Genomic DNA, 14,671 nt, shown 5'->3' on the forward strand with positions numbered 1-14,671 from the left:
ATTTTGAAAGAGCCATTTTGTAAATGTTCAAACTAACTTCAAACTTGACAGCACTCATTTTCTGACATTTTTTGTGTTGGTCTTAATGTTTTGAATTGCATGGAGATAGTAATGTGAAGGAAAATGGGAAGACAACACCAAGTGCTACATTAAGGGCAATCCTAGGTGTGTTTCTGATGGAAAGTAACTGAACTTATTTCAGCTGCCATTCCCCCACCACCTTGACATCAGAAACAAAATTACTTGCAATGGGGGACAAAGGTGGAGTGGCCTCCACAGCAGCTTTGGTACCAACATCTTTTCTGTTGGACCTTCCTGGCTAGTAGCTGGTCTTCAGGATGTGCCCATAGAGAAGAGTCTCATCAGAAGTGGAGGGAGTCAGGAAACTCATCATGTACTTTGGATTATAGTTTTGTACTGGTGTATCTGACATACACAGGCTTCTCCAACCCCCTCCAACATCCTGGATTCCTGAATCCATAAGTTCTTAGCAAAGGCAGGAGGTTTCAGCTGAGGCTGGCACCCAACTTTTGTCCCAAGTTTCTCCTTCACACATAGCTCTTGGGTTTATAATCAAATCTAATAATTTGATCATTTATGTCTCAGGAAAAAACTCAGGATCTGGCTACCTACCAGCAAGTTCTGTGAAGTTAACAGGGGAATGCATTAATGCGTTCTGTTAATGTTTTAATGCATTAAGAAAAAAAAAAAATTGGCTCTTGGGTTATTTGTAAGAGACTGCAATATTGATTAATTCATACTAAGACTTGATATAAAATATCCGTCCACATGAATATTTCAATAGAAAAAAATATGCCTTATTAGATTTAAGGAGAAATATATTTCTTTTACCATAAAGCCAAGAAATTATTCCTGTTGTTGCTCAAAATCTTTGGTTAACATTTAGAACAAATGATTACATTTTACACTGAAATCTCATTGCAGAAACCTCTGGAGCTTTCCTGCATTTAAAAAATGACAGTTTATTACTCAGAGAAATAATAAGGGCAAGAAGATAGTATCTCAAAAGCTACTTGCCATAAATGGCTGGCCAGCAGACATCACTGCAGTCGGATCCTGGCTTTATCAGCAACCACTGTGATACAGTCTTATTTGCCCTTTTGATTTGCTGGGCCATATAGAGATAAATCTTCCTGTAGAAAGCTCTGATCCACTCCCCAGTCATACTGTTAAGACTATTTGTTGAATTATGGATGTGTAAGCAGTGGTACGACAAGGTCAAAGGCTGATCCAATAACTGTGAGAAGTAAAACCTGTTAACCTGATTAACAAGAAAGCCAAGCTGTTCAGACCTTACCAGACCCTTCACTCTAAGGATGTGAAAGCCAACTCTGTGACCTTCTGGGTCATGAGAGGAGAGCATTCAAGAAATTACCAAATTGTGAATACATACTACGCACTTCTTATTAATCTAATCACAGATGATCCTTCAGGGTGGGTTGTTTTTTCCTGTGTTTTTGCATTATAAGGGCAGTGCAGAAAGATTAAGTGAAGTTCAAACTAAGGTGCATGTGGATAGAAAAGTTGATGGTAAGAGAAAGATGAAATAATTTTGTAATGACTTAGCTAATGGAATTTCCCCTGGGGTATCATAAACCTTTATACTAGATGTCGGAATAAAACAAAAGTTTTGTTTAATTTATATGTAGATACATTTACAGAATTATGATTCTTATTATTATATGCAAAGAAGAGCGATCAGAATAGCTAAACCTATCCTGATCCCTAAGAAGTGAAACTGCCTGACTGCAATGTCTGAGTTCCTATATAATATGTGGTTCAAGAAACTAATAAAAGCCATATATAAAAAAACCTCTCATGCTGTCTTTTGACTGTCACCATCTCCAGGTATGAGCATCAGCGTAGTTAAATACTAACATTTCTTCCGAGCCCATGTGTTCTGGTTTCCTGAAGCATCCATATGCTCTTGTGTTTGTTTCAGTCAATCAGCTAATGAAGCTAGCCAGTCATCCTCATTACTGCCAGGATAAATCAATTTCTAGAGCTTATTTCCAAGTCCTTGTTATGTTAACATAGTTCCCTTCAAACTCTCAAGGCACAGTAATACTGGATTACTTGGTCTCTAACTCTACAAAATTAGCACATCACAAGAACTCAGCTTGTCTTTTCCTTTAGTATTTGAAAATCAAATCACCTAAAGCAAGCTGGTCCTGGTCGTATTCATATTTATGGGATTATTTTTATCCATTTACCTTCAATTAAAGATCAGAAAAGCCTAGAAACCAGCAGTTTTGTCTGCATTAGAAAGCAAACTTTTCTGTTTTATTGGCAAATAGTCTGCTTGTCAGATTACATGATTAACCTCCAGCACAGGTTAATCTGTGGTGCCAAACATTCCTATAAACAAATGCAGACACTTTTTGTGGATCACAGCATTTATAGAGCACGCTGGTGTGGCAGCCTGCTGCTCCTGGCATGTGTGACCAGGAGTACAGGGCACTCAGCAGTAGCTTTCAATGTAACTCCTCCAGTACTTGCCATTCTCAATTCAGAAACCACAACTCATGCAGAACAGAGGCTCTTTCAGGTAAGGGAGCTACTGAACACTTTTCCAAATATTTTCTAAGCTTTTCAAGGTGAATTGTGGTTCATCAGTTGAAGGAAGGGGAGGGATGAGAAAAGAAAATGTGATTAATATCAAATTGCAGCCTGCCAATTCTTCCCCAAATCTATTTCAGCAGCACTTCAGTGTCTAAAACAAGATGTGCAAGTGGCACATCACTGTGGGTAATCCAGCCTTCAGCTTTCTCCTCCTCACCTTTAATATCTCTCTTGGGCTTTTCCTTCTCTAGCTGCCAAAGTCTAGCTGAGAAGGCCAGTCTTGAAAGAGAGCAGTCATGTTTCTATAATTGGCAGGAGTCAATTCAGCTGGCTCAGAAGATTTGACCCAAATATAAACTTTGAAGATGGTTCTCTAGTTTCCTAATTATCCAAATTCCAGATTATACAAAGGTTTCAGGTGTTGCCTGTGTGCAATAGCTGGATAATCAAGGTTATACTGCACCACAGAGAAAAGCCAATAACTTGTTCTTTGATGTATAAAACAGAACAGAGGTCTAAAACCTCATTTGTCTCAATGAATGGCACTGCAAATGCAAACTTAAGACTTGGTGAGTCTATCAGGGTGAGACATTTCCAGTACTTGTGGTAGCTTATTTATGGAGGACATGTTAATGTTGTGCCTAATTACTGCTCTATGCTTGCATTTAGTAGGAAATAGTGGTTTTATTTCCTTTTTAAAGTCTTAACTGCTGGTTTTATGTCATTAACATTTCTAGTCATTAAAATAAATAGGTTTTGAAATGTTTAGTTTGCTTTTTAAAAAAAAAAAAACTCTGTGGGGATTTTATCTACTTAAAGATATCCACAACCTCCTGGGATTCTGAAAGGCCTCAATGATGATCAAGGTCCACTGGTGATGGCCAATGAAGAGGACAGTCTTTTATGCTGCAGATCTGTTCATATTGGCAGGACTGATTTTCTTTCATGTTTTATATCATACACAATATAATCGAGCTATCCTAATGCATTCTGAAGCTGTGCAGGCTTCCGGGATTATTATTGTCATGTTAATATTTTTGTCATCAGTTGTATTCCATCTTGCATCATATATTCTCATGTGTGTTAGTGAGAATATCTCTTTTCTTCCTTGGATGGGGAAAATCTGGAGCATGGGAGTTTATAAGAACATAGAAATGGCTTTACAGGATCAGATCAAAGGACCATGTAGCCACTGTGCCATCTCCAAACATGGCCATAAAACTCTTCTTTCCCTGTGGGCATTCCATCATTTGTTAGTGTTAGGCTGGCTCCTGTCTGGAGAAGAGCTCAGTACAGAATGTATTTTTGGGAAAACATGTGAGTCTGGCTATTTTCTGTGTCCCCTTCTCTCATACTCCTCCAGCATTTGCAGCTTTTACTTTAGGGGTGTTAGAGGATTCTGCTTTTTGCAAAGCTTTTCAGAAAAACATGTAAAGCTGTATTTTTTTTTTAGAGCAAATAATTGTCAATGTCATGTCAGTATTTTTGCATACAGTAGAATGGATAGCATAATATATATAATAAACTTACACACCATGTTAGGGAAAAACCAAGCGAGAGGCATAAGCAGATGCCTCAGGAAGAGTAAGGAGGACAGACATACACGAGTTTCCATCTACTCCTCTCACAGCCTCCACCTGTTTTCAGCTCTTGGACAGTATTTGCCCGATGTAGTTTCTGTGTTTTCAAAAATTCAGATTTCTCTTCCATTAACTTGTTCAGTCTCTCCTGAGCTTCTGTAAACTTTAAGCATCTGGAACTTCTTCTGACAAATAAACTGACTACCTAATGCATATTCATCCTCCTCCTTTTCTTAGTTTTGTACCTGGCTCCTAGCATCACTTGAATTCAGCTGTTAATAGCTGTTGATAGTTCAGTATTTTTATATTCCTATTTTTTGAAATACTTTATTGATACTTCATAAATTACTTTGTCCTTTACCTATTGTATAAAGTAATACTGTAGAGCTGAAGCCCTCCATTTATAGGCTCTAATTTAGAAAATAATTGATGAAAATAGGATTTAAACATGTACTTAAAAATCAGCATATGCACTAGGACTGTCTTGAAGTGAGATTTTTAGATGTCACAATTGCTACTTTTTATTTAGTAATGTCTTCATGCCTGCTTAAAGCTTTAGTTGTCTAAGATTCACCATATCCAAATGCATACCCTGCAACCAGTGACACAGACTGGGTGTTACGTGCTGATCATTGAATATTTTCTTTTAGCTTGGTTTGGAGAAGACATGGCAAATGAATACATCCTGTGTGGTGGAGTGCCCTGTGAACTGTCAGCTCTCTGACTGGTCCCCTTGGTCTGAGTGCTCCCAAACATGTGGCCTTACAGGTCAGTATGTACCTTTGGCATATTTTAAAGACTGAGCTGCTTTTTTTTTTTTTTTTCCTTTACTAAAAGCAATAATATCTCTATCCACAGAACTAGAAAATTTAGCTAGCTGGAGAGAGTGATAGGGATCTAAATTAGCCTTATTCATGGAAATAATATGCTTCAGTGAGACTGTACTCACTGAAGATAATGAGAATTTGGCCCAGAATAGTTTCTGACTCTGAGAACAAAGTGAGATATGATGAATGATACGTTGAGACAAAAATAAACACTGATGTCAATATTTATTTTTTAGACAGAGGGCAGAGGAAGAGAAAGGAGGGATTTCCTCTTGAGTTTCATTAGTGGTGAGTTTAGAACAACATAACTTGTAGAAGAGCACAATTATTAAAACCAACAAATTTACTCACCGCAGAATTCCATATTTTTAAACACAGAAACTGGGCAGGGGTACAAGTTACTTTCAGTGTGATCACATTAATTCGCTTTTTCACAAAATGTTGCTAACCAGTATCTAAGTTTTTTTAAATCAAATCTATGTCAGAGAATGGTTATCAAACGCACATTCTAGTTATGGAAGAACTCTTGTTATTTACTTGCACTGATATATCTCAGAATAAGGACCTGAAAGCACCATTGTGCCAGGCAACTAAGGTATACAGGCTACTGAAAGAGGAGGGTAGAAGCCCATCTATAATGCCTCTTCATTCTGTCATCATGTCTGGAAAATGTCACTACAGATATTGGATGGTTAGTAGTATATGGAATCCAATTTCAACTGCTAGGCTCAGAGTAAAAGGATATTGCATCTTTTTCTGTTCCTTGGGGAGTGCACCAGAGAGAAAAGGTCTAGGCAAAAACATCTGAAAGCTCTGGCCACCTCAGAATCCCAACAGGAAGACCTGTGGATTTTTTAATGATAACAGTTAATAATTTGATACTGCAGTATCTAATAATGTAATAATGTCTCAGTTCTTTGAACTTCTCTTAAAGGATGACTTCTACATTCAAATAATGTACACTTCTATATTCAGAATAATCCTCATAGTGAGAGCTGAACTAATATCTCTGTTGAAGGCTTAAATATGTTGCCAGATTTTCCTTTACAAGCTTCTGTTTATATACAAGACCTGAACAATTGACCTGATATTTTTCTGAATGAGAATTATTGTTGCTTTTTCAAAATATGAAGGTGGGTCACTATCTGAAATCTCTGTGCTTTGCAAATATAGAATTTACTTGTAGAAGTGAGAAAATTTGTTTTAAATTGTAATGTAAAATAGCTTTCAAATTTTCAGTGTTTTTAACAGATGATGGCAACTTCACATGTAAGCCTTGAAGCTGTAATTTTCCTATTACGTCGGAAGTTGGAAGTAACTGCTGTTTTTCAATAAGTAATTGTCCTGGTTTTGGCTGGGATAAAGTTAATTGTCTTCCTAGTAGCTGGTACAGTGCTATGTTTTGGGTTCAGTATGCGAAGAATGTTGATAACACTGATGTTTTCAGTTGTTGCTAAGTAGTGTTTAGTCTAAAGTCAAGGATTTCTCAGCTTCTCAAGCCCACCCAGCGAGAAAGCTGGAGGGGCACAAGAAGTTGGCACAGGACACAGCCAGGGCAGCTGACCCGGACTGGTCAATGGGGTATTCCATACCATGTGACATCATGTCTAGTGTATAAACTGGGGGGAGTGGGGGCGGGGGGAATCGCCGCTTGGGGATTTACTGGGTGTCGATCAGTGGGTGGTGAGCAATTGCACTGTGCATCATTTGTATATTCCAATTCTTTTATTATTACTGCCGTCATTTTATTAGTGTTATCATTATCATTATTAGTTTCTTCTTTTCTGTTCTATTAAACTGTTCTTATCTCAACCCATGAGTTTTACTTCTTTTCCTGATTTTCTCCCCCATCCCACTGGGTGGGTGGAGAGTGAGTGAGTGGCTGCGTGGTGCTTAGTTGCTGGCTGGGGTTAAACCACGACAGTAATAACCATCTAATAAACCCAGTGACCACAAAGCTGAACTGCTTTTGTGCAGCCATGCAAATACCCATAAAGTTGAAGAAGAATTCTGTATGTAAGAATTCTGCTCGTTGCTGTTCTTTGGGTTTTTTTTTCTCCAATACTTTTCAAGAAAATCTTTTTTCTCCTGTGACATCTCAGTTGGAGCAGCTGTGAATCCAAGAACGATGAGGCTTCACTTGGCAAACAACTTTCTAGCTGCTGCTGTGAACACAGCTGTCTGGAAGATTGATACAGTTCTGCTGCATCGTGGCTTTTGTAGCTTGTTCTCAGCAAAAGATTCATGTCATGATCATTAGGGTGTTCAATTCCAAATGCATCAGATTGAAATGTGGAATTAAAGATGAATTGTTTTGGCCAGCCAACATCAGATGTTATGTAGGTAAATCTGTGTAATGACTGAGTTTATTATAAGCCTCAGTATACAATTCTAAATATATACATCTTATTTCAGATTTGGTTCATATATTTATCTATATATAGATTAAAATACCACAGCTGTGTTGGTTTTGTGGAAACCTTTGTGAGGTGCCAACTCTAGAGCAACCACTTTACCACTACTTCTGGTACACAAAAAATTTTTTGGTTATATCACGCAACCTCTCTGTGATGAAGTATAATGGTCTAATATCCACTGCAAGATGAAGGAAGCAGAAATTGCTGAAAGGATAAAAATGTGTTCCTCTTTATGTTTATGTAAGTATTTGAAATAGAACCTGTATCTCAGTGATGCTGGGTAGCATGCTACTCATGGTTGAAGAGAAGATTAATGTTGAATAAGCCTATTGTATTTTGATTTTCTTTGGGCCTGAGTGAAGAATCCTCCTTCTCCTCCAAAATCTGCATGTCACGTTATCCAGACAGAAAGTGAGGGAAAGTTGCAAGCTGTTTCTGGTTGCTGGAATCAGACAATCATAGGACACGCAATTCTGTATTAACTCAGGGAAGAACTGAACACGTTGGTCTCTTCTAGCAGCAAACTCCAGATGAGGAGCCAGAATCTCCACTGAAGTGCCACAAACATACTGCCACATTCAGAAAGAGTATTTTTCTGCAGGCTTCTGAACTAGGGAATTACTACTGTTGTTTGCTGTTACAGGAGCAATCTGAAATCCTAATCAGACATCCTCCTGCACTTCTTGCAGTACAAACAAATGATAGAATATAGTGTCTGACTTGGAAAATATAAATCCATATAACAGACAAGAGCCAACAGATCAGCTTTACAATCCAATTTGTCAAAAGTGGAAAAAATTACTTCATTCAAACACAGCACTTGAACCATCTTGAGGAATAAATCAGTCTAACCACTTTGTTGTTAGTTATATTGCTGTTTCTTATTTACAGGAAAAATGATCAGAAGAAGGACCATAAATCAGCCATTTCAGGGTGATGGGAGGCCTTGCCCTTCTCAGATGGAGCAATTCAAACCCTGCCCAGTTAAACCTTGTTATCGATGGCAATACGGTCAATGGTCTGCATGCAAAGTAGAGGTAAAAGCAATATGGGACGTTGAAGTTATGGAGTTTGTATATCTAGGCATATTTGTGATATGCTCAGATACCTGCTTCATAACACAGTAAACAATTTGCTTCCACCTCTTATACAAAAACTAAAGATTTATTCTTAGAGTTCATATTTGTCAACAGATACAACAATGTCCTACAGATATTCAAAGTATAAATGTAAACTTTGGTACCCGAGCAGCATCTTTGCTAATAATTGAAATCCTTCTATTGTAAAAGAATATTTGTGGAAATAGATTGCATCCTAGAAGAGATCTCCACTTGAGATACTGCTGTGGTTGGAATGCAAAGGCATAATTAGCTCCATACTTTAAGAGACAGTAGTAGCAGCCAGCAGAATTTTGGGGTTGTTTTTTTATGTTTGTTTGTTTCAGAAGTAATGAACAATGTCTTCCCCCCCCCCCCCGTAATGAACAAGTAGTTAAGCAAAAAATAATAGGAGACAGTGTGACATGTAGCTCAGATCTAGTCTTTTGGCACTTTCTTCTGTCCAGCATCCATGTATGTCCTCCTTCCCCAGGATGCTCAATGTGGAGAGGGAACACGAGTGAGGAACATTTCCTGTGTGGTTTTTGATGGATCCATTGAAGATGTTGGCAAAGTAGTAGATGAGGAATTCTGTGGAGAAATGGAGCCTATTATAGATGGTAATAAGAAGATGATACTTGAGGAAACCTGCACTGTCCCTTGTCCAGGTAACAAAGCTATTCAAATAAATGTTGCAGTTCAAGATTGGTTGGGTATCATTACACTTATCAGTGCCTAGCATTAGCCACAGGCAATTAAGTATTTTTCACATGCTTTACTGATTGGATTCTTCCATCAGATGACCAACAGAGTTACTTTCCAGTAGTGGCTTCATGACAATAAATGAATTAGAAAAACCACCAGATTTTAAATTTTATAAAAGACATGTTTCAGTCACAGATTGCACCTAATAAGAACACATTTTTTCACAAAATCTTTTGAAATAAAACCTGTGTTTGTAAGAAAGAGTGTTGTTTTACAGCTAAATATTTGCTTTAAGTGCTTAGATCACCTAACAGCTTTATTAATACTTTTAACTGGCTAAGAACTTGATGCCTTTTATGGGTGTCTAAGGAAGCTAAACTAGGGAGTCTTATTTTTTTGCTTAAAGAGGCTATTCCAAATGAAACTAATATTTTGATCTCTGAGTGTCCTGGTTTCAGCTGGGATAGAGTTAACTGTCTTCCTAGTAGCTGGTACAGTGCTATGTTTTGAGTTCAGAGCGAAGAATATTGATAACACTGATGTTTTCAGTTGTTGCTCAGTAGTGTTTAGACTAATGTCAAGGATTTTTCAGCTTCTCATGCCCAGCCAGTGAGAAAGCTGGAGGGGCACAAGAAGTTGGCACAGGACACAGCCAGGGCACCTGACCCAAACTGGCCAATGGTGTATTCCATACCATGTGACGTCCCATCCAGTATAGGAACAGGGAAGTGGGGGGCAGGGATTCGCCGCTCGGGGACTGGCTGGGTGTCGGTCGGCGGGTGGTGAGCAATTGCACTGGGCATCATTTGTACATTCCAATCCTTTCATTATTGCTGTTGTCATTTTATTAGTGTTATCATTATCATTATTAGTTTCTTCTTTTCTGTTCTATTAAACCGTTCTTATCTCAACCCACGGGTTTTGCTTCTTTTCCCGATTTTCTCCCCCATCCCACTGGGTGGGGGGGAGTGAGTGGGCGGCTGCGTGGTGTTTAGTTGCTGGCTGGGGTTAAACCATGACACTGAGAAAATGTGAATGTTTCTAGCTGTTTAACTCACTGGACATGACATGCACTATCATTGCCCTTGTAGACTGAAGCCAAAGGAGCTGTTATAAATGATTGGGTCCATGACCCTCATACTGAGAAGGATTAAGAGCCTATAACAGCTGTTTAATTTCCAATAAAACTCCTCCAGTTCATTTCAAACACTTATTTGTAGAATTTGAAGTATATTGCTGTTGTTCAGTAGAGTCATTAGTGATGTATCTTCAGAAGTAGTGATTAAGTCCTTCAGTTCTAATGTAGCTATTATTCCATACCAGTACCCTGTTTTTGTTCTCTTGCAACTCTCCTCTTTCCAAGAATTTTTTTCTAGTTCATTTCAGATTGGACTGATGGTAACGTTGCCTCAATAAATAGAAAATAATCAAAATCAGAGAGGCTTCCATCACTGCTTTGTGCACAGCATTCCAATCGCATGATTTTCACATATTTTTACTTATTAAATGAAAATTGGAAGAATAAAAAGCTTGTAGTTATGTTTTCTTGTCTGTCACATTTATAAAAAAAAATATAGCTGCTTACTGCTCACTTTTAAAATTTTGCTGAACAGGAACCTGTTCTTCAACAATCTCGCATTTCGCCAGCAAGAATAACTGCTCTGTGGGGATGTGCTAATGATACCCTCCAACTAATGTTTCCAAAAATCACTACTTGTTTTCCTATTATGTGTACATCAGTTCTTCAATTATTCATTTCTTCGCATGCTTTCCTAACGTTGGCAAATAAAATTCCTTCATTAATCAGGCATCTGGTCAACACAGTACTGATTATATCTGTCATCAGTATAATGCAAGGTAGCATGAATTTTTAATACCTCTTTCACTGAAATAATGAGAACTAAGAGGTTTATTTATGAGTCTGTGCACAGTCTAGTCCCATTTTCTACTGCAGTTTTAACAAAATGGTCTCTTTGTGTTGTGCCTCAGATCTTCCTTAAATGTTCTTTGGCCAATCATGCTAATTAATGTCATTAGTATAATTTTATTTTTCAGTTTTACACTCTAAGATAACATTCTACAAATCTCTATTATCCTAACATGAAATAGCCAGAGCAGACATTTTAATCACCTTCCCATTTCCCTTTCTTGCAGAGAATGTTCCAGCAGTTGCTTCTACTGTCTGTTTAGAGAAATTCTGCATGAGGATAAGCAACAATTAATCTTTTTAAAATGAGACAATGTTTTCTCTTTCTAAGATCAAAGAAGAACTGTGAACAAATATATAAATTTAGCACAAGGCATACGGTGCACAATACCCTAAAATTTACAAAAATCCAGACATCGGGCGGAATGTTCCTCAGAAATTCAAAATGAGAGTGATCTTAGGAATGCTACAGGAAAATACCCTGCTTTAGAACAAATAGGCTTTTGTATAATCTTTTTATTACTATTTTCAATTGCACAGATATTCAGAGAGTGTCAAAATATTTTCTTCTCTTAAGTATAAGTCATGTTAAAAAGCGGAACAAAAGGAACTATAAAGAGGGAAAATTAAGAAACCGGATTTGGACATTTTTTCCTAAGACATATTCGGTGCAAAAAACTCTTCACATATGATGATCGGTCATCTTATAAAATTGCTATTTGACAGGGGACTGTTACTTGAGAGAGTGGTCAGAATGGAGCCTTTGCCAGCTAACCTGTGTTAATGGTGAGGATCTCGGCTTTGGAGGGATACAAGTCCGATCTCGGGCAGTGATCATTCAGGAATTAGAGAATCAACATCTCTGTCCAGAACAAGCTTTGGAAACAAGACCATGCAATGGTAAGCACCAAAGTATACATCAGGCCACTTCCTGTAAGAAAGAAATACAGAACAACAACAGTTTTTCTTTCTGTTCATGGTATCAAATTCAGGCAAATATGGATTTGATAGACATAGAAGTGCACTTAAATTTTTGTTTTCCAGATACCAACTGTAAACAGAAAAACATTCAAATGCTGACTATAATATGTTACCACTTTAAACACAATCTTTGGAGAACTGATGATCCTTTTTTAATAATGAAATTTCTTTTTATCATATGGAAAAAATATTTGCCTTTTCTGCTTGATAACATTAATAAAGAGAAATCTTTAAGTTTTGATACATAACCAAATTCAGATTTCTCTCTACCCTTTGAATTGTTAATCGCATGACAATGACATTAAAAAGTCTCAGTCATGCTTACCACTGGTACTGGACAAAGTATCTAAGAAAAGTAATTTCCTGTACAGACATTTCTTGTCCATTCAGAGGCCAGACAGATCAGGCAAAAAGAAATTTTATATTTACAAGGCAGCTAAGGTGCAGAAGGACTTCATGATTTGCCCCAGGCCATATGAGCGGTGTACAGCAGACCTGTGAAGCTAGATGCAGCCCAGGCCACTTCACCAAGCATTGGAGCATTGCCTGAAGCTTAGTGTTACCAGGAAAGGAACCTGACTCCCACATGAGTTTTGCGCAACAGATGGGCCACAACCATTATGAGGTTATTGGAAACGTCTGTTTTGCCCATTAACTACATTAGGCTTACTCCATGAACATTGTGTACAGCCATTATAGGTAGTGTCTGGGACACATCTGGTCTATTCTGTATGTATCCAGCAAGTGCAGGAGACCTTCGGGCCTCCCATGTGTGCAGTGCACCCTTCTAAGTTGCTGGGTGAAGGAGGAAGGGGCCTACTTAACCATAAAAGCCGTTAAACATAATGAGTATGGTCTACTGATGAATGTGGCTGCCACCAGTGGTAGCCTAAAATCTTGTAATCAAAATTCTTGAAAAGTGGATGTTCTCTGTGTAGATGGCCAGTGCTATGAATACAAGTGGATGGCTAGCCCATGGAAGGGATCTTCTCGAACCGTATGGTGCCAAAGGTCAGATGGTTTAAACGTCACAGGTAACTACTCTTTTTGTATACACAAAAAAGCCTGGAAAACAGGTGGATGATGACTTTTCCCAAGAGATGGAAATTTTTTTTTAAAAGAATCTGCTAAAGACACTTATTCCTGATGTATGAATCAACGTGCTGTTGTTTTGAATCATCATGTTTTTGCATACTAAAGATGTAATTTCTTTTCCAGAATTAAGCAACATGTAATGCTAAAAGTAAATATAAATATTATCTTCTGTACTGGACCTGGACTGTTTTACATTGTTTATTTCTTTTACCAGAGACATCTTTACACTTCTAAATTTAGGGTTCAGATTTCAAGCCCTACAACAAATAGAACTTTTATGTATTAAAGTTCATTTCAGTGCCTATACAGAGGCAGAGAGATGCAAATCTTGATATAATGCATATATCATATATCTCCTTAAAATTGCAAAATACCAAATTTTAATAAATGTGCTAATATAAGTTTATTCCTTTACTTCAATGACATAAACCTATAGCAGGATACTTCAGTGGAGAGCTATGGGATGTAGTTACTTTTTGTGCAAACCAAAGCACAAACCATCATGAGTTAAGAATGACTGAGGTCTCCAAATTCAAGAAAATCTTCATATATATCTATTTATATGAATTTATTTATCAGAATTAGGGATTCATTTAAGCTAAGAGTTATGCATTTGTTGTTTAAGTAATTTTTATATCAGCCCAGGGGATAGTGAGAGGATCCCAGAGACTGTAAGCACATCCTCAATGCCAGCCACTGTCAGGTTAGTCACAGGAGGGGAGCTCTAATTCATGGACTGCCAATACAATTCTTCTTGATGATGGAATCCACCACTACTGTCTGTTGTAACAGTAGAAATAAATATCTGTATTATTTTTACAAGGTTTTGAAATAGTACTTAATACCCCAAAGTCTCTTTTGCAAGTGTCACCTTGTGCTGTAAGAACATTAAAACGCATCATCTTCACAACAAATGCAACAGGGCATTATTTATGCACCTTGATTGCTTCCTGCCTAGCTAAGATGCTTGTATGGTAAGCAAAACTCTAAGTAAGAATTCTTATTGAGATGAATATATGATATTATCTATTAAAGGTCCTACAGGATTTCAAAATAAATAGTGTCTTGGTGATTATGGGTCTGAGATGTTAAAATCAGAGTATTCATAAATCACAGTCAGTCACATAAAAATAATAGTTTGTTCTGATGTGACTGAATACCGCCACGTGATAAATTCCAGGAAAGACAAGTGTATGAATATGTGGTGTTAGCAGATTTTTCATGATAGGACCTCCTAGGCAGACTAACCTCGGACTATATTGTATCTCTTTTTTCAGAGTTTGTTTGTATGTGGTTTTAAAGCTGTACTAACTTTCTGATTTGAAATGAAGACTAGTTCAAAATTCCAGACACTATGTAATCACCCGTTTCCATGCAATGCAAAACTGTATTTTTCATATGTTCCTGATAGTTTTCAAACAAAACACTTAAGTATAATGTTCTGCGAGAACTTCTCTGC

The 14,671-nt window shown here is 37.5% G+C and overlaps 1 protein-coding gene and 1 long non-coding RNA gene across 2 annotated transcripts in view; one reads left to right on the forward strand and one right to left on the reverse strand.

Annotated features, from left to right (window-relative positions):
• THSD7A (thrombospondin type 1 domain containing 7A) overlaps positions 1–14,671 on the forward strand; it is a 290,245-nt gene that overhangs the window by 264,441 nt on the left and 11,133 nt on the right. Inside the window, exons 22-26 of the mRNA XM_052801303.1 lie at positions 4,814–4,931; positions 8,299–8,444; positions 8,998–9,172; positions 11,863–12,036; positions 13,056–13,151. Of these exons, the coding sequence (XP_052657263.1) occupies positions 4,814–4,931; positions 8,299–8,444; positions 8,998–9,172; positions 11,863–12,036; positions 13,056–13,151 (709 nt within the window). The remainder of the gene's footprint in view (positions 1–4,813; positions 4,932–8,298; positions 8,445–8,997; positions 9,173–11,862; positions 12,037–13,055; positions 13,152–14,671) is intronic.
• Positions 8,553–14,671, reverse strand: part of LOC128147986 (uncharacterized) — a 33,100-nt gene continuing 26,981 nt past the window's right edge. The window contains exons 6-7 of the long non-coding RNA XR_008237151.1: positions 11,912–12,067; positions 8,553–9,095 (exon numbers count right to left, since the gene is read on the reverse strand). This is a non-coding gene — a long non-coding RNA (uncharacterized LOC128147986). The remainder of the gene's footprint in view (positions 9,096–11,911; positions 12,068–14,671) is intronic.

Source organism: Harpia harpyja, chromosome 1, assembly GCF_026419915.1.
Source record: "Harpia harpyja isolate bHarHar1 chromosome 1, bHarHar1 primary haplotype, whole genome shotgun sequence".
NCBI lineage: Eukaryota > Metazoa > Chordata > Aves > Accipitriformes > Accipitridae > Harpia > Harpia harpyja.